The sequence below is a fragment of the Nipponia nippon genome, unplaced genomic scaffold (assembly GCF_047370975.1).
Source record: "Nipponia nippon isolate SJK-2023a ecotype South Korea unplaced genomic scaffold, ASM4737097v1 scaffold_12, whole genome shotgun sequence".
NCBI classification, from domain to species: Eukaryota; Metazoa; Chordata; class Aves; order Pelecaniformes; family Threskiornithidae; genus Nipponia; species Nipponia nippon.
In genome coordinates, this window is record NW_028262313.1 from 13,418,095 (window position 1) to 13,440,996 (window position 22,902).

Sequence of the window (22,902 nt, forward strand, 5' to 3'; positions counted from 1 at the left end):
CTGGGCAGGACTGCCTCCACTGTGCCCACACTGCCCAGCAACCTCCCTGAGATGCTCAGGGCTCCGAGGTCCCGCCAGGCACCCGGCTGATCCCAGGGCCCCTCTGCTATCACCAACTGGCCCCATCATTACTACAGCAAGGGTTTTGCATGGCATCCAGCGAGCGGAGGCTGCTGGATGTTTCATCCCCACGGCTGGATGAAACTACGATGAGGCGAGCACAAAACTGGCCAGGAAGATGAAATCGGGGAGTTGTCCTCACTGCCACTCTGGGAGTGGGATCCCGCAGGTGACACAGGTGGTGGATAATAGAGATGGCAGCATGGAGAGGGGCAGGATTTGAATTTAAAAGGAATTTGTGATGGGGGAGTGAGAGGTCTGAAACAGCCATAGAGCAGCTCTACTGGTGCAAGAGGCTTGCACAATGCTTTAAGCAGCCACGACCTGCTGGAGAAAGTCCGAAGGAGCAATGACCAGAAGTCTGGAAAAATCCAGCAGACAAGAAAAGTTTGCAGGAGGCCGGGTCACGCGAATCCCAGGAGCAGAGGAGTGATGGGAGCTACAGCAGCATCCAGACATATGAAAGGCCACTGTGAGGTGGTGAGATGGAAAAGCAACTCCCTCTCCACTGCACAGAGCACAGGCTCACGGAGCTACCTGAGGCAGGTTGAAGCTGGACAAGAAGCAAACCTTCCTGGCAGAAAGGGCAGGAAAGCACTGAAGGAGGTGGCCTGGGGAGGTGTTTAAGACCAGGCAAGACACACTGCCAGGAAGAGGTGAGGTTGAGCTGCTCCTCCCTGGGGCAGGGATGGATTGGCTGTCTCCAGAGCTGTCCTGATTGACTCGGAGTTCACCTCCCAACCTACCCACTCTATGACCCAGCCCTGCCTCCTCACCTCCTGCTTCGCCACCCAGCGATCCCCTGAGCTCCTCACATCATTCTCCTGTTTTCACCCAATGCTACCCCCATCCCTGCCACCTCTCACCCCAGCCCCAGCATCCCCCTTCCTGCTGCATCCTTCCCGCGAGCTCCCTCCCCAGCCCACCCGCCAGCTGCACACTTGGCCGGGCACATGCGGCTGCCCAGCCTGTTTGCAGGAGGCTGCAAGCTTGACCTACTACATCTTCATTAGGAAGAGCTGCAAGCCCAGAAAGCGCTTAAATGACGAAGTACTCATGCAATATTTGCTAACTGGTGCTATGTGCCAACCTCCTTGGTACTTCTCAGGGATAGGGATTTTACTCTAATGAAGACCATGGGCAGCAAGCCTTCATCTGCACTGTGCTTCAGTGAGCTGGGAAGTCGATCACAGGCAGCTGGAGATCCCTTTACACTGCCGAGGACCCTGGTGTTGTTAAAGCCCTGGGACCAGCCGGGCTGCAGCCCTCCAGCTTGGTCTCCTTCAGGGGACAAAGGTCTCCACGCAGACAGCGATGGAGGAACCAGCTATGAGAAGCTGTCAGGCTGTAAGAGAGGGCAGTGGACATCATCTCTGTGATCTGAGCAACTGTCCTGGCTGAGCAGGGGGGGATCTGGTTGGAGCCTGCTGCCCCGGAGCTTATGGATGACTGGGACAAGCCTAGAGCAACCTGAGCTTCACGCACCACAGAAGGGACAGTAGAAAGCAGTGCTGGGAAGCTAAGCAAAGCAGGAGTGCAGTACTGCAGGCCAGGGGGAAGGGGAACAGCAGTGAGACGTGTGCGTGGCAGATGCAAAGCACGAGCCCTGCCCATCGGCAGGAGGGTGTCAGGGTGGCTGGTGTTATGGCGAACACAGGCTGCTGTGACCAAGCAGGCTTTTCACCTCTTGCTATGTTGTTCACCTCCACAATGACCCACTGATGCCCCACACCGTGTGAGAGCAATTACAGCTTCACTTCCCTCACCCATCCCTTGCACTTTGTTCGCCAACCTCCCTCCACTGGTTATTGCCATGTTCAAGGACACCCATCCCAGGGGATCTTCCTCCGCACTGGCAAAGGCCACCAAGCAGAGCCCCGCAGCACCTACGCTCACGGGGATGGGTTTAAGTTTGTGGATTCACAGCTGGAAAAAACAAAAGGACTCGTGGCTCTTACTCTCCTTATCCATCAAAAACTCCCTCCACTAACCCAGTGTGAATGCATGTTGTGCTGCTTCACTTTAAGCTGACTGCAAAGTGACAGTGTTGAGGCCGATAGGAAGGATGCATACGTTCTTATCTGAAGGCTCTAGGAAGATTTAAGCTCAAGTTCAGTAAAAAATAAAATCACTTTCCCTGAAACAGGGGCATCCACACCGGATTTATGCTATCTTAAGTAAACCATGCCAACAGCACTGACACCAGCACAAACAGAGATAAAGGAGGGCGAGGAGCCTTGGTCCTTGGAGCCTTCGCGCTCAGCATGGTGTGCGTAAGAGAAGAGCAGGAGCCTAAGCTGACACCTTTCCAGATCCAAATGTCTGCTCAGGGTGGCCGCAGGCAGCCCCAGCACCCCCTCCTCAGTGCAAGCTCCCCAGGGCACCCACTCCCATGCAGCAGCCACGATGCCACAGGCAGCAGGAGCCTGCAGCAGCGCTGCCACCACGTCCAACAGCCACATGCACCCAGAGGCACACATGCTGGCGGCCACACCAGCTCTGGTGCTTCTCCGGGAGCGACAAGGAATGGGACCAGGACTGATGACAGCTGTTGAACCTGCTGCTGCACAACCCCCTGGGCAGGGGCAGCTCCCTTGGGACCTGTGTCAAGTGGCCCCTCCAGCCATCACCCCTTGCTCCAGGACTGCAATGCACCTTGGTGCTGCCCTGCCCCTCCCCATCCCTGGGCAATGCAGAGGAGTTATCTCCATCCTTGAGCGGACCCCATAAAAGCACTGCATCTTCTCACGCCCTGCTGCCTCCGCCAGCACAAACACCCTACCCTCACCTTTGCAAATCGCTCCCTGGAGCAGAAGTGGAGCACTGGGGTGGTGGTCTGCTCCCAGCCAGCTCTACAAAGCAGCAGGCTTTGCAGGAGGCTGGTGAGAAGCCTTGCCGCAAGGGAGCACTGCAGAAGTTACGCAGCTGTAGGGAAGCCTCAGCTGATACAAGTTAGCTTCTTGGAGAGCAGCAGAGAAGCCATAGTGCTTTTCCTGCAGAGCAGCCAAAGCACGTCCCGAGCCCAGGAGCTGCTGAGAGCTCCAGCCCCCTTCACACAGCAGAGCAAGATGCTGGACTGGCATACTTGTCTCTGCAGCATCACGGACTCTGCACAGCCCCAGCCAGAGAGATTAGGGCAGTCACTAGTAAAAACTGGGGAGGGCTGCTATGTGCAGGGCAGCCATGCTTTTCCCCTCCAAAAAATGACATCCACCTCCTCATGCCCTGCAGCAAGGCCTGCCCAGGTTGGCGGTGAAGGGAAGGGGAAAGCATCCTGGCATCCACCAGAGCCAAGCACAGGCTGGAACTGTTTGCAGCACAAAGCAAAGGGCAGAGCTGCGTTTTGCACATAGGTACTGTACCGTATGTGTGCATACATGCTCTTCAGGTGGGCAGCATTATTTTCACAGCAAAACCTGAGCCTCAGTGCTGTCAGCTCCCGCAGCACCGTGCACGGCTAATTATTCTCAACACACTGCTGCCCTACCTTGCTCCCAGAGAAGGGACCAATGTGTACGGAGGAAACTAGCATGTAAGAAATTTCCATATAGGAAATTATTGTGGGCAACTAGGCAGGGAAACAAGGATGTTTTTCTGTCCCAGGGATAAACTCTAATAAATTCTCATTCCTTTGGATGCTATGAAATACACTGAGCTTAGGGGTGGCAGAAATCATGAAAACTCCAGTAAGGTGGAGCTGTGGCATTTTGAACCACCAAAATACTGCACAGTTGCCTGCTCTGCGAGAGGAGAACTTATTCACTGCTCATATGTGGCCTTAGAAATAATAATCAAGAATATTCCAGAAAGAGCCAACGTTCAAATGACAGGCAGCCTGAGGAAATCAGCACTGCAGGTGCATTAGCCTCACCCCAAGCATTACTAACCCAGGATATACAATGAGGGCCAGGGGAGCCTCTGTGTCTCATCACAAGTGACTCAATTAATTTGCACCAACGGCCACCAGAGCCGTGGCTGGAGCTGAAGGGCAGCACCAGTGTCTGGAGGCTTTAACTCCTGGCATGTCATGCCTGGATGCCCAAATGGCCAGCACTGGGGATCCGCTGGTCCATGAGTCAGCAGAGCCCGCCGGGGGCAGAGGGCACATCCCCCACCAGCTCCCCGGGAGGTGACCAGTGGCAACCGCAGATGGATTGCAAAGAAACCCTGCCTGTGAGCAGAGCCAGCAGGGAGGGAAAACCAGGAGACGAGCGCACCCAAGGTGTTTTGCCATGCCTTACGTTGTCCCCCTTCTCCAGCTGTAATCTGGACCCTGCTTCCCTGGCCCTGGCCATAGGGCTGAGGGTGGCGGGGGTCCGCCAGCCCCGGCAGCCGGTGGGAAGGCCGGGAGAGGAAGTGCTTTGAAGTGGCTGGCGATCACTGGCACAGCCAGCTCCGGAGGCAGCGTGTGGAGACTCCCTAATGCGCCAGCCCTTTCAGGGGCAGTCTTGGAACTCAGAGAGATGGCGTGTGAATAGCCAGGACAGCAACAGGAAAAGCAAAGCAAAGAAACCCAACAACAGAACTGGGGGAAACGGCTGGAAGGAAAGTGGTCCCCAAATCTCCAAGCCCAGCTGTGCCGGCTCCGCCAACCCCAGGGGCGCAAGGAGGCGGAGGCCGGGATGCAGGGATCCCACTGCTGCAGGATGCCCAGGATGGCAGCCCCTGTCCGCCAGACACCCCCTCCCTGCACTGAGCCTTTCAGAAGAGCTTGGCTGCCGACTGCCTGCACATCCAACTTTGGAATGCACAGAGCAGCCCGGGCTCTCCCTGCCTGCAAGGGGGCCGCGCGGCAGGACGGGCGAAGCATCGTGTCTGACAAGGGGCCAAGCCAGCTCCCATTTGCACGTCTCCACTCCCCTGCCCGTGGCACTGGGGCTGGCCAGGAACACAGGATCACTTTGGTGCAAGGGGGGCTGAGCTGCCTCCCTTGCCCCAAAAGTGCAGCAGGATGAGCCCCACACAGCCCTGGGGATGGAGGCAAGGCAAAGCGGAGATGTGTCTGAACTGGAGGTGCTCGGCCGCCCACAGGGTGGCTGGGGCTCAGGGAGGATGCTGTGCCAGGGGGTGGACAGCAGATCCTTGCTGGCAGGGCTGGCAGAGGTGTGCGGGTGTGAGCAGTGGGGAGCAGCCTTGGCAGGACCATGGGCTGGGGCAGAACATGGCAGCATTTACAAAGCCAGAAGAGATTTTATGCTTTTAAATGAGGAGCTTTGGATGCAAAATGACCAGGGATACAATGGGGAATAGCTCAGCCCAGGTGCTTCCCTCAGCAGGTCCATACACCCCCAACAGGGGATGCACCCCTAAGGGATAGGTGCATTTAAGTGCTACCCGCCATCAGAGGCTCCCCCTCACACCCAGGGGCTGGGAGGCTGCCGGTGCCAGTGGGATGAACGTGGGAGTGCAGGCTTAGCCCGGGAGAAGCTGTTCTGAAAGGCCTGGAGCAACGTGAGCATCCTCCTCTGACCTGACCCCAGATCTGCACTCCCAGCTGGCACCAGTCCTGCCTCCCCCAGCCGGGGAGTGGAGGTGGCCGGAGCATCCGCGGGGCTCCTCTGAGCGGGAAGTGGGGGGTGGCAGGGTGGGCTGCTCGGAGGGCCCGCGGTCTGGTTGGCAGCACAGAGAGGTGCTGGAGGAGCATGCCGTGGGCCATGGGCCGGCCAGGCACCCTCTCACTCTCTCACTCTCTCTCTCTTTCCTCTCTGTGCCTCTCTGCCGGTCGGCTTGCTACATACCTCCTTTCCTACATATTTTCTTGTTGGGCTTTCGGGTGCATTCCTTGGAAATCCGTTTTACTGTAAAATGAATAAAAGACTACAAAATAACAGGAGGCTCCACTGGCGGGAGTGGGCATGCAATCACAACCACGCTGCTGCCCTCCCGCCGCCCCCGGGACCGCGGGAGGTGGGGAGGGAGCGTCGCCGTGGGAGGAAAACTCTGGGCCAGCCGTGCTGGGCAGGAAGGAAGGCATGATGCATCCTGTGGCCAAGGGCCCCAGGGACAGAGGAGTGGAGCCAGCCGGCCTGGGAGAAGCCACCGGCCCACCAGGCTGCTCCGCCACGTGCAGCAGACCCACTGCGGGTCCCTTCCAGCCCGCTGAAAATCCCCAGGGGCTCCCATTGCGGTGAGGCTGGGGCGGGTGCACGGACAGGCACTGCCTCCTCTGCCCTCTACTTACAGTTCAGGTGGGATCCCCTACAAAGGAAAAGGTTAGACAAGGAGGCACCCAACGCCGCTCAGCCTCACCCCAACGGGACCATGCCCCACGGGTCCCCGGCACCCCAGGCTCATCGCTCTGCCGCTGTCCTGCCGGCGGGCGGGGGAGCAGCCAAGTGATGCGCCTGCTGGTGCCCCCAGCCTCCCGTCCGTACCAGGGCCCAGAAAAGGGCTCCGTGGTCCCTTCCTTGCCGGAGCATCTCCCCAGGGAGAGGCAGAGAGTGTTCCTCCCAGCCGCAGCCCACGCCCACAACTAGCGCATGGACCTGGGGAAGGTGCGAAGGGGGGAAGGAAGGACGAACCCAAACCAACTCAAGACAGAACCTGGCACTCGGCACCTGGGGAGCACAAACCAGCTTGTCACTCTGTGGATCTGCGGTCAGAGAGTCGGATTCAGATTTAGCAACACAAGAGAGGAACCCATGACGATGCCATGGAGGTGGAGGGGGGGGACCGGGAGGCGTGGAGGAGCAGGAGCACGCGAGACAGAGATGGCAGCTGAGGGCAAGAGGGCGAGCTGCGTGGCCAGAGAAAGCTTTCCACAAACAGACAGCATGCTGCAGGGTCCACAACCACATGCTTCAAACACAACACCCAGGTGAGACCAACCACTGCTGGGGAAGGGCGGAGCAGCCCCTCCCCACCCTCCTGTGGGCACCCCGGCGGGGACTCACCATCCTCTGTGGGGATGTAGATGTTGAGGTACAGACAGTCCTCGTTGGGGTCCTGGATGTATGTGGCCACGATATCCAAATTGGAGGTAAACCAGATGGGCAGCATGATCTCAGGAACGGCGTTGTGGATGTTCTGGGGGCAGACCGGCGAGAAGTGGGTAGCGTTCCTGATGCCCGACCAGGATGGCGGCGGCTCAGGGGGCATGAACCTCTTCTCCCCGATGGGGGGGGCAGCGTAAGGCACCCCCAGGTACTGGTCCACAGGCCCCAGGATCTCGCTGGGCAGTGGCACGCGAACGCCCCGTAATTTCCCATAGTGCGTGTTGACAGTCGGCGAGTAGACCTGGCCCTCCATCTGCACAACCGCTGAGGCGAAGCTTAGGACCCAGAGAGCAAGACGCAGGTCCCAGCCAGCCACCAGCTCAGGCACTTGGAGAATGGGGGGCAAGAGAGGGCTTCTCCAGAGTATCAGCCACATCGTCCGGGAGGAGCAGCACCAACATCCAGGCCTGAAGCTCCTGGGGCAAGGGCTCAGGGCATCCCCATCACGGCAAGCCTCCAATTTGCCCACCAGGAACAGATGGAGCAGGAGAGCCGGGAGTCAGGAGCACGCAGCCTAGCCACACCTTCTGCTGGGTGAGTCAGGAGCACGGACGCAGGGAGATGTGCCACCACTCCTCACAGCCTGCCAGCTGCCTGCTGCTGCCCACCTGCCAACGGCCCGGCCCAGAGGGGACTGCTGATACTGTGGAGAGATGGAGGGAATTAACAGCAGACTTGCTCTGGGAAGAGTCAAAGAGCTGCAGCGCAGAAGGAGCCAGGATCCCTGGCTGGACCCTCCCACCCATGGGTGCTCATTGGCTCTGCCACCACCCAGGCAAGTGGCTCTGGGAGTAGGCAAGCGCAGGCAGCACAAGTTGAGCACGTGCAGACACACAGACCGCGTCTGTCCACGGCTGGAGAGCCTGTCCCCAGCACTCGGGGGCCAGCCCTGTCCCTGCCCTGCCTGGGTGAGCCCTGCAGCTGCCCTGCGCAGCAGCGTGGTGCCCTCACCTCATGCTGCAGGAGGGTGTAAGCAGCAGATTATGGGTGCCAAGATAAGCAGGACAGTGCCACTTCTCTGGCACCATCCCTCCCCACAAGGAACCCGTCGGGCACCACCACTGCCCAGCACAGGCCCTGCACAAGAGCCCACTGGCACCTCTCCCCTCCTGGCTGAGCCAGAGCTGCCTACACTCCCACGCCACACAGTCTGTGCTCCATGCCTCAGCTCCATCCCAGCATCGCTCCCCTGTCCAGGTGCCATGACCCCACCTCACACACCAGCAAATTAGACCCATGTGTCCTACCCCGACACCCATCTCACCCATCCGCACACTCTCCAGCCAGCTTTCTCCCTCCGTGTGCCGCTGGCTGAAGCAGCGAGACCCCATGCACAACCCAGGTGCCGGGCAGGCAGGACAGGAACAGCCAGAGTGCTTCTGGGCAGCGTCCCCCTGTGCCGGCACCGCAGCCTCCCTGCCACCCCCTCCCTGACCCGGCTGCCTCCCGGCCACCCGAGCAAGCCCCGGGGAGGCAGAGCTCTGATCCCATGTCCCCACACCAAGCTGTTGGTGGCGGGGAGAGCAGATGTGGCAGCCCCCCATGGGGTCCGTGGGGAAGGGAGGGAGCTGCAGGCAGGCAGGGCAGGCAGCGGCTGCAGATGGGGACCTGCGGATGTATGTCAGCGAGAAGAGCTCCTGCGCCAGGGAGCTCTTGCTGGAGGCTGTGTGGAGTTTCAGTGCTCTGCCCTTCACCTCCCCGCACCGCCTGCCGCATTCAGGGCTTATGTAAGTGCCCCCCCCCCCGCCTCCCCCCGCCAGCACCGCTGCTCCCGGGGGACCTGGGCAAGGGGAGCCACGGAGGCTGCGCTCGCCCGCTGCTCGCCCTCACCCCGGCCGCGTGAGAGCAGCGTCAGCCGGAGGCCAGCTCCGCACCTCAGCAGGCCCCTTTGCAGCCTGGTCCCTGCTAAAGGCATTGCTTGGTGGTCAGAGGATGCTCGTCCTGTCTCAGCCGCATGTCCTTACCCTGGGAGAGATGACAGCGGTGGCAGGGCACCTCCATTTTGCCCCAGAGCATCCTTACATGCCCACCTAGTAAATCTCTCCCAAGCTAAGAGGGGAGCAGAGTTGCCTTGGAATTATTGGAGCACAAAATAAGGGCTGTATGCAGATGGAGGGACGTGGCTCTGGTGGAGGCTCAGCTGGGCAGGGAATCCACGAATGGAGAACACCTTGTCCAACGAGGAAAATCCGCAGAAAAAAAAAAAAAACAAAAAAACCCCAAAACCCCCAAAAAACCACAGAGGGCATCTCAAACCTGCACTGCACATGTGCAGGCAATTAATTGCTGGTCATTAAGGAAATGGGCCCATGCTGTGCCTGCCCTCCTGATATGCCCGGGGAACACAGCAGGCTCAGAAATCAGGGTATGACAGGCATAATAAGAAACACTCATCCCAGAAAATCATGTTACTGCATCCAGCCCGCCCAAGCAGCAAGGCCTCGCAGGGCTGGGCATGCAGACAGCTTTCCAGAGCCTGCGGAGGGACCCCAGGTAATGCCAGACAAGAAGAGTGGTACAAATGATGGGGAGAAGCAATCGCACCTACTGCCTCATCCATGACACAGGGATGACCTGAGGGCTGAGCCATCACGACTGGGGCTGATCCTGCTCTACCCCTGGCCCCCATCACCTCTGCGCATCATTCCCCTCCACCTCCTCCTGCCCCACCAGGCAGTGACAAACACACCCGGCAAAAGCATGACACTGCTGCATTATCCCCCAAACAGCTGCCAAAGCCTAAGAAACAAAAGGTGTATCGAGGGACAGAAATACAGCTGAGGCACCCAGAGCCCCCAAGCTCTGCTCTGCCCCCCCACCCCTGGAGCTGCCTCTGCAGCGCAGTGCCTCGGCCAGCCTGCTCTGCCTCCAGCTCCGGAAGAAAACCATCATTCATCTAATATTGCTTGCAGTAATGCTCCTCCTTCAGCAGAGAACTGACTTTTGCCTAGCAGTGACATCCCAGGGGTGCAATGATGGCCCGGGACCCCCCAAAACTGCATTCCCAAGTGGGATCTCAAAGGTGCTTCAGACCCACCACTCTGCCTGACATTGCTGGAAGGCAAACCGCCCAGTGCAAATCTGCTCAAGTTGCTTCGGGTACCACGGGTTAGGATAAAGCCAAAGTATTAATGACTGTCATATCTGATTTGTATGACTGGAAGCTACAGGCAGCTTCCAGTCTTTATGATAGTGCCCACAACTCCCCACAGAGCCATTTCAACTGACCCGTCATTGTTTTCTCTCTGCAGGAACACCACAGCCGTACCAGCAGTGGCTTACCAGCTGATTTCCTGACTCAAGAGCTTCTTTGGGGCTGTGGCCGCACGCTGCCGTGGGCATTGCTGCTCCATCAACTCCTCCAGCCAAGCAATTTCACTGCACCAGGCAGCGCCGCTCCGCAGCCCGCAGCTGCCCGGCTGGGCTGTGCACACCAGTCACTGTAAAATTAGGGCTGAATTCACCACCCACTTTGCGGTCCTTGGAGCAGCCGCACACCCAGCGTAACCACCCTATCCTGGCACAATGAGGAATCTCTTTTTACAAAACACAGCCAAAAATCAGCTTCTTGCCACAGCTCCTCAGAATTATGTTATGATGATATTCCTTTGGGTTTTTGTTTAATCCTCATCCATGGCTCTTTTAATAGCTTTTAAAAACCATGGAAATCTGAAGACAAAAACCGTAAGCTAAGATAGAATTAAAGTTCCAAGTACACATCCTGAACTTAAATAAAATGATGCTACAGGACTTGCAACTGTCTCCACTTATGAGTTTTATGAAGCATCAGGCACAGAGGTGAGTAACGTTAGCAATAGCCAAATATGTCCAGATATGGAGATGCACAGTTAAGACCCAGCAGCCCTAACGTTACCCTGGAGAGCCACGATGCCTTAACACTCAAATCCAGATCACAGTATTTTAACATTTTAACATTCGTAATTCCACATTTGGTTCTATCATTTTTAAAGACTTTTTCCTCCATCTGCCCCTGCAGCACAGAATAAAGGCACCCAAACAATCTCAGCAACATGCTCCTAAGCCTTCCTATGTTTGGATTGTTTTTCAATTACAAGCCCAAAAAATGATGCAAACCCTAAATCTGGAATTCCCTGGGTTTCAAATGCCTCATTTGGGATGATTAGAATACCCCCGTAACACATCTTATACCCTCATATTGCTGTTCTGTGCCCTGTGCTTTCTGCTGTAACTTCATGTTAACATAACGTTTAGGATAGGAATTTAGCCTTAATTTAACATTGACAGACTGCCATGAAAACCCGAGCTCAGGCCCCTTCGCTGGAGGCTGTTGCATGTACCTTGCATCGCTGCCTGCTGCCTCAAGAGCTCTTAAGCTTCCCTTTGGTCTTTCAAAGCATGCAAAATAACCAGGAGATCCGAGAAAGGACATTTTGTTCAGGGAAGCAATTCCCCTCACATCCCACAGGAGGTGGGAGCAAAACTTCCCCAGTTTTGCCGCCTACAGCGCTCCCATTCTTCCCTCCAGCAGCGAAGCCAAACACATCCCCCAGCAAAGATGGCTGCTGCCTCCCCGCAGCCCTGCGCCAGGAGGAGCCGTGCCTGCCAACTGGAAGGGAAACCGGGCCGGGCTGGGCAGATACAGCCAAACTGGGGATGCTCAGACAAGCACACAGCGAGGAGCTGGGAGGATAAAGACACCGCAGGCATCCCAGGTCGCTCTGCCAGACCGCTGGTGGGGTGAGCAGAGGAAGTGAGGCTGCTAGCTGTTAGGGATGTTATTCATGTGCTTTGGAAAACAAATGCTCTATCGGTATTTCCACGGCTGTACTGTCTGCCAGACGGCTCCCTCCTCAACAAGGAGATGCTCTCCATGGAAACCTGGGCAGGCGGGATCCTCTGGAAGCCTCCCTCGCAGATGCACAGTCAGACGTCTCAACACCAGCCAGACGAGCCGGATCTACACCTTCCCTGGCAGGTGGCCGAGGAGATGCGAGCAGGCAGCCTGCCCTCATATTGGACCCTTCATCAGGGTCCAGCCTCCTGCCCCCTTGAGCACTCAGGCTGACCCAGCCCCAAGCTCATCACATTGATGCTGTGGCTCTATATCCCATGTGGTCCAGAGCCAGGACAGACTGGGACCTCAAACCGCCCGACTGGCACGGGCGGATGATCTCCTCCCAACAGCAAGCAGACAGGATGTCCCGTTGCACCCTCTAGCCACTCTGCGTTGTGCAGCTCTGCTCACCATCTGACCCCATTGTATCACATTGAGAGGTAGCTGGGGGCCACGCACCCTAGCACGGACACACACCCAGTACACAGCATGAGAAACCTTGACCTCCTCTTCCCCAGGGCAACCAAGCTCCAGCCCTTTCCACCACCCTGTGCTCCGCAACCTCAGGCTGATGCTCAGCTCTCAGGCAGCAGCACCTGCCAGCTGCACTCCCCACCCTGCCAGCTGCTCTCCTCCGCTGGGCAGCGACCCCAGCTCTCACCAACTCCTGGTCCCATCCCACCTGGCCTGCAACGCTGCAGAAACCCCGTAGGAAACCTTGGGGAGCACAGAAGCTGCACCACAACTGGACTGACATGCTTGCGTCCACATGTTCTAGCAGCTCCAGAAGAGCATCCCTCTGCCAGCAGGTCTCGGCTCGCACCCTCTGATGCTTGTGATCTGGGTCAATGCTTGAGGATAATACTACAGAGCAACGTTGGTGGTTTCATGCTATGGATTGTGCCCAGAGGGTCTTTCTGACCCACCCCAGGTTACCCATCCATGCCACAGGCAGACGTTTCCCAGTCCCACAGCACTGTGGGAGCGATTCCTAGGACTTCAGGTCCATCAAAGAGCTGGTGCACAGTAATAGATGGTTACCACTGGCTTGCAGTTACACTGAAAGGGGACAAGTAGGGTTTCAGAAAGGTCTGCCCTGCTGCTGCTACTGCTCTGCTTTTCCATGACTGACCTAAATGACAGAACAGAGTGTGTTTTAAAATCTGCTGATGACATCCAGCGCTTTGGAGGCCAGGACAGGAATTTGACACACTCCCGACAGACTGGGGAAAGGGCTAAGAGATGATGGGCAGGGCTGTAAGTCATTGGGAGGTAAAAAAACTGCACAAACAGACCATGGAAGAAAAGACAGCAGCATTTCTGCCAGAAGGGTCATAAGGGCTACAGGGGAGTACAAACTGAACGTGAGCCAGCATGTCATTGCCACAAAAAAAGGCAAATACAGTAGGATGTGTGAAGGGTCAGCTTATAAAGACGTGAAGTAATTACTCTGCTCTCCTTTCAGCTCATAAAGGCACATCAAGTAATTATACTGTTCTCCTCCAGAGAACCAGTTCATTCCCCAAAAGCTTTGGGCCAACTGAGAGAGGCCATGGGAGACCAGCAAGACCACCAAAAAACCTGGGACAAAAGCCTGGAAGAGTGGAGCTAGTCTAGACAAGACAAGTCAGAGGATGCAGTTTTATAACATGTAAACGCCACTGCAAAAAAGGTCAGAAGAGTCTGACATTGAACTTCGTGTTAGGTAGGAGACACATTCCTATTACAAAAGGAGAGTCAAGTGTACACCAGGAAAAGTTAAAGCGCCCCATGCATATCTGCAAAGGGTGCTACATGGCAGATGGCTGGACCAAGTAACCCCTCGGCATCCCCTCCAACCCAGTCTCCTACACTTCTCATCACTCTGCCTGGCAGCTCTGTCCCTCATTCGTTCAGTGTTTGTTACCATTTGAGCAAACTACAGCCACCTTGGCCACGAAGCCTTCAGCATTTGGGATGCTCTGACAGAGCGGAATACTTAGGAGGCTTCCCAGCACTGTGGAGTCCATCACATCTGTTCTCCACTCTGCAGAGGTCTCCCCCAGAGTCTGGTGTCTCATCTCACTCTCCTCCTAGAGGCACATCTGCAGCACCTCCAATATCTAGGCACTACAGCCACTCTGATGGGACAGAAGGAAAAACAGTCACAACCTCACTCTCATTTGCTTCAAGTGCAAGATACATCCCTGTGACTTGCCTTTCCTAACTTCTACCCACAGCACCACCAATATTTAAAGCAAGCTGCACGTCAGAAACCTACAAGACACTCCACTGCACATCCTTTGCCCTAGGGAGAGGATGAGAGACTGTGTGAGAAGTGTCAGTGAGGTTCCTCAATGCTGCAAGAACATATGTGGGACAGAAGCTCTTTGACAACTCCCAGACACGTGCCAAGATCCTCGAGAGCTCCCATTCAAAACAGAAGAATGTTACCCAAAACCCCTAGAAACAATTTCAAGTGCCACTTCTGCTGTGGTGCCAATGACCTGCTGCAATATGACCTGTCCCCATTTGCTCCATGGCCTTTAATGAGTCCTTCATGAAGAAGCCAAGCCTGCCTTGGGAAGGACACCAGGGGCAAAGCAGACCTTTCTCTTGCCCACACTTCAGCCTTTCCAGGCACTTTTGGTGTTGAATGCCAGCACACTGTTCAATGCCCATCTCCAGAAGGCACACTACGCAGCAGGTGAGACAGCCTGGCTCATGTCCAACTCCTGTTTAGCATCAAAAGCTCCAAAAATGCAGGAGGTTTCTCAGTGTCACTGAGCTGAGACTGGTGATGCTGCTGAAGGACAGCCAGTGAACACTGCAGCAAGGGCGGTGTTGGGGTCAGCACCTGATACTGCCAACGCAAGCAGAGGGTGGCCTCTATAGAGGACCCAATGACAGCCATGCTTGAAAGCCTGGGCTCTTTTGGAGTGGGCTACATGCTCACCTTGAGCTGGTCTAGGTTTTGACTTCCCACTCACTACTTCCCAGGAGCCTGGTGGAAAGCTGAGGCAGAGCCACGTGGCACAGCCAGCAGCTGCTGTGTGAGCAAGAGGCTCTGCTGGGACAGATCCCTGGCTGTGAAGAGGGCAGTGGCAGCAGCCTCTTGGTGGGCTGCCGGGTTTCCATGTGGCTCAGGGATAGCTGCTGGAAGTAGGCCGTTTAGTGCCACAATCTGTATAGGAATAATCTGGATTATCTCACGTTACGGCTTCCCTGACCCCAGCATGAAGAAATGGCGGCAGCTTTTCTCTCCCTCACCTTGCTGCTTGCAGTTTCAATTTACAAATGCTTCCCTGCAGGGGCAGAGGTTAAGGAGAACCGCTGTCTAAAGAGCAAACACAGTGCCCTGGCCTTGGCACGGATATACATGCACTTGCTCCCCAGCCAGAACAACTGGCAGCAAAGAAAGAGAGCCTGACCCAGCCTGGAAGATCAAAGAGCCCCGGAGGAGACTCCAGAAGCCCCTGCGATGGGGTCACGGCACACGCTGCAACGGCTGGATGTGCCATCGCTCTATCCCAGCCCCAACGTGCCTGGTCCAGCCTGGCAGGACCGACCACCACGGGACGGTGCTTTGTGCTGTTCCCTCAAGATCGTGAGAGGGGGTGCAGGCTGCTCAGTGCCCCCCAGCCCTGCCAGCACCTTGTCACCCCCGGGCAGGGGCGGCGGGACCGGCGCCCCCCCGCCGCCACCCCGGGGCCGGGCGGGAGCTGTCCCTTCAGCACCGCGCCGCTCCCGCCGCCCGCCGGCCTCTCCCGCCCCGGGAGCACGAGCGGTTCTCCTCCTCCGAGCAGGCCCACAGCACAGCCCTGCAGCCCGGATCGCCTAAAAGGCACGGAGTCCTTGCAGGAAAAGCGCTCGGTCTCTCTCCAGCTCCAGCGGGCCGTGTGTCTGGCAGCCGGGGGACGGGCGGGACGTGCAAGGATGTCTGCCGAGCAAACTCTGCATCACCTGGACTAGAGGAGGGGCGACCTCATTGCTCTCCACAGCTTCCTGAGAGGAGAGGGAGGTGTTGAGCTCTTCTCCCTGGTATCCAGTGATAGGATGGGCGGGAATGGTTCAAAGCTGCGCCAGGGGATGTTTAGACTGGGCATTAGGAAGCATTTCTGTACCGAGAGGGTGGTCAAACACTGGAACAGGCTTCCTAGAGAGGTGGTTGATGCCCCAAGCCTGTCAGTGTTTGAGAGGCATTTGGACAATGCCCTTAGTAATTTGCTTTAACTTTTGGTCAGCCCTGAATTGGTCAGGCAGTTGGACTAGATGATCATTGTAGGTCCCTTCCAACTGAAATATTCTGCTCTATTCTAGAGGAAACAGCACTTCTTAAATAAATGGCAGAATTTCTCCAGCACTCACTTTGTGTGGGCAGGTGACTTACAATGCAAAAGTGCATCCACAGAACCCTGGCATTTCCAGACATCTATTCAGGAGCGAACTGACAGACAATCTGCTTTCAGCAAGCCCTTGGCACCAGCACAAAGTTCATGCCAAGACAACTCGCTCACTCTCCAACACATCACAAACAAGCACCAGGCACCTACTTTAAGGCAATATAAGCTCACTTACAAATCTGAGATCAACACTCTGCAGCTAGTGACTGGAGTGCAAATCTCACCCAGCAAAGAGCGAGCTGTCGGCACAAGCAGCATTCCCCTCGCTTCCTTCTCCAGCTTCGGTGAGTTGCGCATTGACATTATCCCAGCTGCTCATCACCATCCCCCTCACATCTGCCAGAGTAATGGCTCCTATGTCCTCTCCCAAACAACCGTCTCTGAAACTACCGCGGCTAGCAGGGTCCCTCGTTTTTAAGTTAACATGGATCATTATGACTGAACCGTGTTAGGGAGCAATTACACAAGCACAAAGATCTTTTCAGAGCAACAAGCTTCTGAAACTCTAAGTCCAAACACGTTCGTATATCTTATGTTAGCAGAAGCTGGTTTGAAATTTAATAAAGAAAGGAGACTTCAGTGACCCAAAGAGGCTGGCTCGATGCAATGACATTTCTGAAATGCCCCAAACTAAGCAGCAAGTATGAAACCCAGCTGCTGATGGAATGTCCTTCCCCAAAACTCTCTCATACCCCAATTCCTCCAGCTCCTTTCTGGGCACCCAGCCATGCAAAGGACATGGACCCCCCTCCAACCAATTGGGCCATGGGCAATTTGCACAAAGCCCTGTCCTACCTGGACCACCACCTGTGCTAATGACGGGTCAAGACATCTCAACGCATGCTCCAAGGAAAGCTGAGAAAGCACCGGCAGCCGCAGGCAGGCTGAGTGCGTGCACAGCCAATGCTTTCCATGGACTAGCGTGGTCCGGAGGAGGCTCTATAAATGTAAGGAGGTGGGCTGGGCAGAGAGGAACTGACTGCAGCTTAAAATACAAAGACTTCCTGCAAATGCGCCTAGAGAGGGTGGGCAACAAAACCCAAGAGTGCTTTGAATGGGAACAGCTACACCCAAAATAAATTATCAATGTTTCATTTTTACTGACTCAGGAAGCAGGAAGTCGAAACCACTTAATCACAGGTTGTAATCCAGACCGTGGCTGTAAGAACCTCTGTTTTCAGTAGCAGAGCTGATAAAGGATTGTTTCCTTTGCTGACATCTGCCCCAAATACCTGTTTCTGCCTGACATCACTGCCCACTGCTCTTTGTCAGCTGAGCAAAGTTTTGTGGGGTAAAATTGCAAACCAGATCATGGAGGTGATCAGGGCTAAAGGTAATGAAATCCAGGGCAAAGAACAAAGATAAGTAAAATAGTTGGAGACAAGCAGGGACTAACTTTTCCATGGCAGCTGAAACATCACACAATTAGTCAGTTTTCCTGTGCAGAGATAAGGTTAGAAGTTATCTGGCAGTGTACAGGCACCACCTTCCTGCACCACCTGTTACCACCCTGTCTTGTACCATGGGATACCAACCCAGCCACCAAGTTCGTGGAGCAGGGTGGCTCTACGGAAACAGCAAAACCCTGTGCAACAGGGGGTGTGGCCCATCCTGACAGAGCCACGCCATCAGGGTCACAACGCAGGCAGCAGGGCCATGCGTGCTCCCTCACGGTGCTAGAAAGCCCAAGCATTGCAGTCCAGCACCAAATCGTTTCCTCACTGCAGGGTCCTTGGTGGCAACGCTCAGGAAAGCTGTCCCAGGAGATGTTTGAGCTAGCATCACCTTCACTGTCCACAGCACCTCCATCTTGTTACAATAGTCCCTACTTCCAGGTGAAACACCAGACAGGCTCCACGCAGACCCACACCCCCAGAGCCCAGGCTGTGGGGCTGTGCCACCCCATGCTCCCTGGCTTCCCACAGCTAGGAGAGCTGCAGGTCCTGTCCTGCACCAGAGGGACGCCCTGGCTGAACCCCAGCCCATCACCCTACTTGGAGAGGCGAGTGCCCCAGCACATCCCACCTGACACAAGCTGCTGAGTTGTGTGTTAGTCCCAGTGGCCCTGACCAGAGACCAGACATGATTTTCTGACCATATTGCAAGAGTCAAGCCAGGGTCAGGGGAGCAGCGTTTCCTCTGGCCAGCAAGGAACACCCAGACAGACTCATCATCCTGGCATCACCATGCTCGTTCCCCTTCCAGGCCTGATGGCATCAGTAGTGACCCACCGCTCCATGACACTGTGGCTTGCCTGGGGACACAGCCGACCCCAGCAGCAGCCACCACCGAGGACCAGGGCACTGCTCAGTCCCAGCTCTCCCGTGGCTGGCCTGGGTGGCTGTGCTCCCCTCCTCACAGCACCGGTCTATTCATCTGCAACAGAGGGCAGCTCTCTGCAAAGCACTCAGAGGTGGGAAACCCAGAAAGCTCTGGACTGGGGCAGGAGAAGGGGAGCTGTGACCACTGGTAGCAACATACACAGAGGACAGAGCACAGGCCAGTGCAAGCTGCATTTGCTAATGCTGTAACACCCATTCCCTCTGCTCCTGCCAGCAAGTGGGACTCACTGGAAATATCAGGAAGGGAAGATTCGAACGTGGAGGTGGGAAAACGCCATTGCTGCTGGAAGCACCACCGACTCCTCCGTCTGCAACACCCATCCTCCCCGCCGCCCAGCTTGCAAGCTCCTGGTGGCAGAGAGCACCAGCTCCCTCTTGCTTCCAGCTGCGCCGTGCCCTCCCACACAGGGCAGGGGAGACCAGCCCCAGGGCAGCACCTCTCAGCAGGGCTCCTGCCAGCAGCAGGGGCTGCACACCCAGAGCCAACATGACACAGCGTCAAGCAGCCACGTCCTGCAGCAGCCACTGCTCCTCCAAGGTGACGTCAGCCTCCGCAAGAGCTGGCAGGCAGGACATGCTGTGCATGCCGGCCGCACTGCTCCCAGACACCGCCTGGCTCCAGCAGACGCCGTGGCCTGTGTTCCTCACCAGCTACAGCTTATCTACAAATTGAATTTCACACTTGCACGCTCCAGAATAAGGCACAGGTGCTGGAGAAGCCACCCTCCCTCTCCACATCTGTCTTCTGGAAATGCACAGATTTGCTATGTGCTCCAGTGAGCAACTTAAAGAGTTCATATAGGTGTCATGGCCAGAGATCACCATCGTCACAGGTCATACATATAGCTGGCAGCCCGGACAGATGTGGTGTCAGTCACCTTGGAAGGACCTCAAGCAGTTAGATGGTCCAGCCCAAGCCCACAACAGCCTCTACTCAACTAAGACAAGCAGCTTCCTCAAGCAGGGGAGCCTGCCCTCAGCAAGAACCATCAGTCACTCACATTCCCAAACCGAAACCAAAGCTGGCGTGACCAAGTAGAAGACCATGGAAACCCCCCAGGCTGGAGGGACAGCCTGCAGCCAGGGCAGCTCCGCAAAGCCTGACTCCTGCTCATACAACCAGGGCTTGCTAAGGATTGGAGGCCAGGCAAGCCAGCAGCTAGGAAGGAAGCCTGTTCAAATTTAATCCAAAACGTATTTTCTATTTTCCCTTGTAGCTTTCTCCTCCCATATTTTCTATCTTCAAGCACAAAAACGCAGAAAGCCTAAAACCTCTGGCAAAAAAATCCTTTAATGTGTTTTACTGTAAAGGCTGCCTAATGTTAAGAAATACGCTGGACCGGAGCAAATCAAGCAGCCTGGGGATGCCCTGTCTGTCCAGAGGGTGCAGACCAGGATGAAGCAGGATGTACAGGCAGGCTGCAAGGACCAGCAATGCCAAGGAAATGCAACCCCCAGTGCCAAGAAGGCTCCCGTGCTCCCTACTGCTTCTCAGAGGTTCCCAAGCACAGCTCTGCCTTGGCAGATGCCCACTTTGAAGTATCGCTCCCAGCAGACACAGGAGGAGGTTTTTTGTTACAAAGAGCAGGTAACCACTTGGCTCCTCTTAAGGTCCTGAGCATCAAAGTACAGCAGCTCCCTGCCCAAGTCTGCAACCTCAGATCCTCATCAAGAGAGCCCAGCAGCAACAGAGACCAAAATGGCAATGAGACAGAAACAGAGATCGTTTCTGTCTTGAGGCACAGGATCTGTCCCCTTACGGCTGCTAGCCAAGGGCAGATTTCAGTTTTGTGGTTGCAAGGATGCCATTGTGCTGGCTGGATACTTCGCTCAGCCCTCACGGACGAGGTCCTCCTGGAAGTCATGAGGATGGGAAACAGCATCCTCTTCATGAGCTTCAACCTTGCTTGGCCTCATCCTGCTGCCCCCCCACCCAAAGCCCACTGGGGACTGCTAGATCCCCAGCTCATCCCTGCATCCTCCTCTCCAAGTCCACTTCTCCCACAAGAAGCAAACCTCTCCCAAGCTGAGCCTCACGTCTCCCTGCTGTCCTTGCATGTCCCTGGACTGCTCAAGGAGCTGGGGGACAGCCTTCTGGCACCCCATGTACACCAAGGTAAGGCTGAGCTGGACCCTCACTGGTAGCAGGACATGAGTCTTTTCTCATCTGCGCATAAAACCAGGAACAAAACTGAGACTGATGTTTCCTGACATGTGTGAGAACAGGCAGAGCCAGGGGACAGGAGGAGGGGGAGATGAAGATCAGATCCCCGGTGATCCAAAAGTGCCCACCACGTGCAGTGAGTACCAGGGAACTGGGACAATGCCGGGACAAGGCTCCAGCTCTGCTGCCAGCGTGTCGGGTGGGTGCCTTGTGCCCAGAGAACCAGAGGGAGCAGAACTGCCAGGTAACACAGGAGGGAAGGGATATTGCCATCCATCTTCAAACCAACTGAATTAGCAACTGTTCAGCGGACAAAAGTCCGTCAGAAGTCTCCAGCAAAGGATCCCGTGATGCCAAGGCAGAGGATTGGTGCTTAGCACAGATCCCACCTCTCCCACCAGCTGCATCTCCATCACGTGAGGAGAGCATCTCATGCTCTCAGCGAGGAAGCGCAACTGAGCAGGCATCTGTCACTCTGTGCCAAGCAAAGTAACACAGAGCTGGATGGGGACAAACCCATCCTTCTTTACCAAAGCCCAGTGCTCCCTCCTGGCTCCACCCTCTCTGGTAGGCACAACATTATGAATATAACAGCTCAGACCAAGGGTCCACCTTGCCTTATGTACTTTCTTGCCAGTAGTCAGAATCACGAGCAATTTGTACTTCAGCAGCTCTCCAAGTTGGAGGTGGATCTCGGTGTATTTATTGGTTCTGGGGGAACCTCTTGTCCTTCTTGAATTCACCCTGTTTCTCCTGGAACCAATGTAAGGTTTTGCTGTTCACAACACCTTATTCTGAGGACTTCTGCAGTTTAATAGCACGTCTGCAAGAGGCAATGCCCCTCCTCCTGTTTGGCACCTCCTGCTAGCTTCATTTGATGTGACCTTGTACTTGCATGGAAAGAAAAAGTGAACAGTTAACCTCTATCCCTTCTCTCCTGGCCTCCTGTAGACATATCCATCTTCTGTTGTTTCTTTTCCAGTCTGAAGAACCCTGCCTTATTTAGCCATTTTTTGCACAGAGGCCATCAGACCTCTGACTATTCCTGCTGCAACATCCAGGCATTTGAGTCCACAATGATCTCAACACCCACACATCTCTCTCAGCTCCCTTGGGCAGCTCTAGAGACAGAGACACAGAGCAACCCCTGCCCCCTGCTCCTGCATCACTGTCCCACGAGTCCTCAAGTTGCTCAGCAGTGTCTGAAGTCATGTAAGGGTAGAGGAAAGACATGCAGACAGCCGGACTCACAGACTCACCTCCACAACTCCTTTAGCACTGGATGCCAGCACCAGAAGATGGACACAGCCACCTCCATGGTGAGTGGCATGTGGACACTTTGGCCACGCTGCAGACTTGGGCTCCTTCTCCCACTCCTTGAGAGTAGCAGCTAATGAATGCCTGATGAAGGCAAAGTCCCTGCAGCCCCTGATCACCACGCCAAAGAGCATTCTGAGCAGCTCCCTCCCCAAGCCCATCTCAAAAGCCTTCCTGACCAGCCTCTGCCAACCATCCTTGCCCTCAGAGAGCCCCAGCACCCCAGGCCCAGACCCAAACAAGGCTTGTGCACAGTACGAGCCCTGTAACATGCTCTCTCTGCAACCTTTCCCAAACTTTGCCACCTGCTCTGCTGGCATGGCCAGAGCATCTGGCCACCAGGCAAAGCTTTGGCTCTGCTTGCCAGGCACCTCGCAGGATATTCTCACGCTGAGATGCAGTTTGAAAATAACAGATGTTACTCCACTGTTCTGTATTTTGCAGTGTCAGGAACAAGGCTTCTTTACCAACAATCCCCTGAGCTCCTTGCCAAGGCTGTTTCAGCCCAAACAGTGCTCCCCGGCACAAAAAAGTCTTGCTCACAGACACCACCCCCCACCGCCAGACAGACAACACGGCAAAAGGAGTATATTGCAAGGGCAGAGTTTCCCCACAAAACTGCAAGACTAAGCAGGAACACAGGTGTCATCATGGACTGCAATACCACATTGCTACTGAGCCCAGACAAGCCTCCAAACAAACAGCATGTATCCTCCTAACCAGGGAAAACTTCCAGGAGCCACATGCACCAGACAGGACCTGGCAG

At 55.7% G+C, this 22,902-nt stretch overlaps 1 protein-coding gene across 4 annotated transcripts in view; it reads right to left on the reverse strand.

Moving 5' to 3' along the window:
* NLGN3 (neuroligin 3) overlaps positions 1-22,902 on the reverse strand; it is a 41,273-nt gene that overhangs the window by 14,710 nt on the left and 3,661 nt on the right. For 2 of the 4 annotated variants that reach the window (XM_087748885.1, XM_087748884.1), the window contains exon 2: positions 7,014-7,758. In XM_087748885.1, coding sequence (XP_087605011.1) covers positions 7,014-7,491 — 478 coding nt within the window. In that variant the 5' untranslated portion in view covers positions 7,492-7,758. Of the gene's footprint in view, positions 1-5,858; positions 5,919-7,013; positions 7,759-17,108; positions 17,297-22,902 lie in introns of those variants that run through there. The other 2 variants (XM_087748883.1, XM_087748881.1) reach the window with 2 other exon arrangements.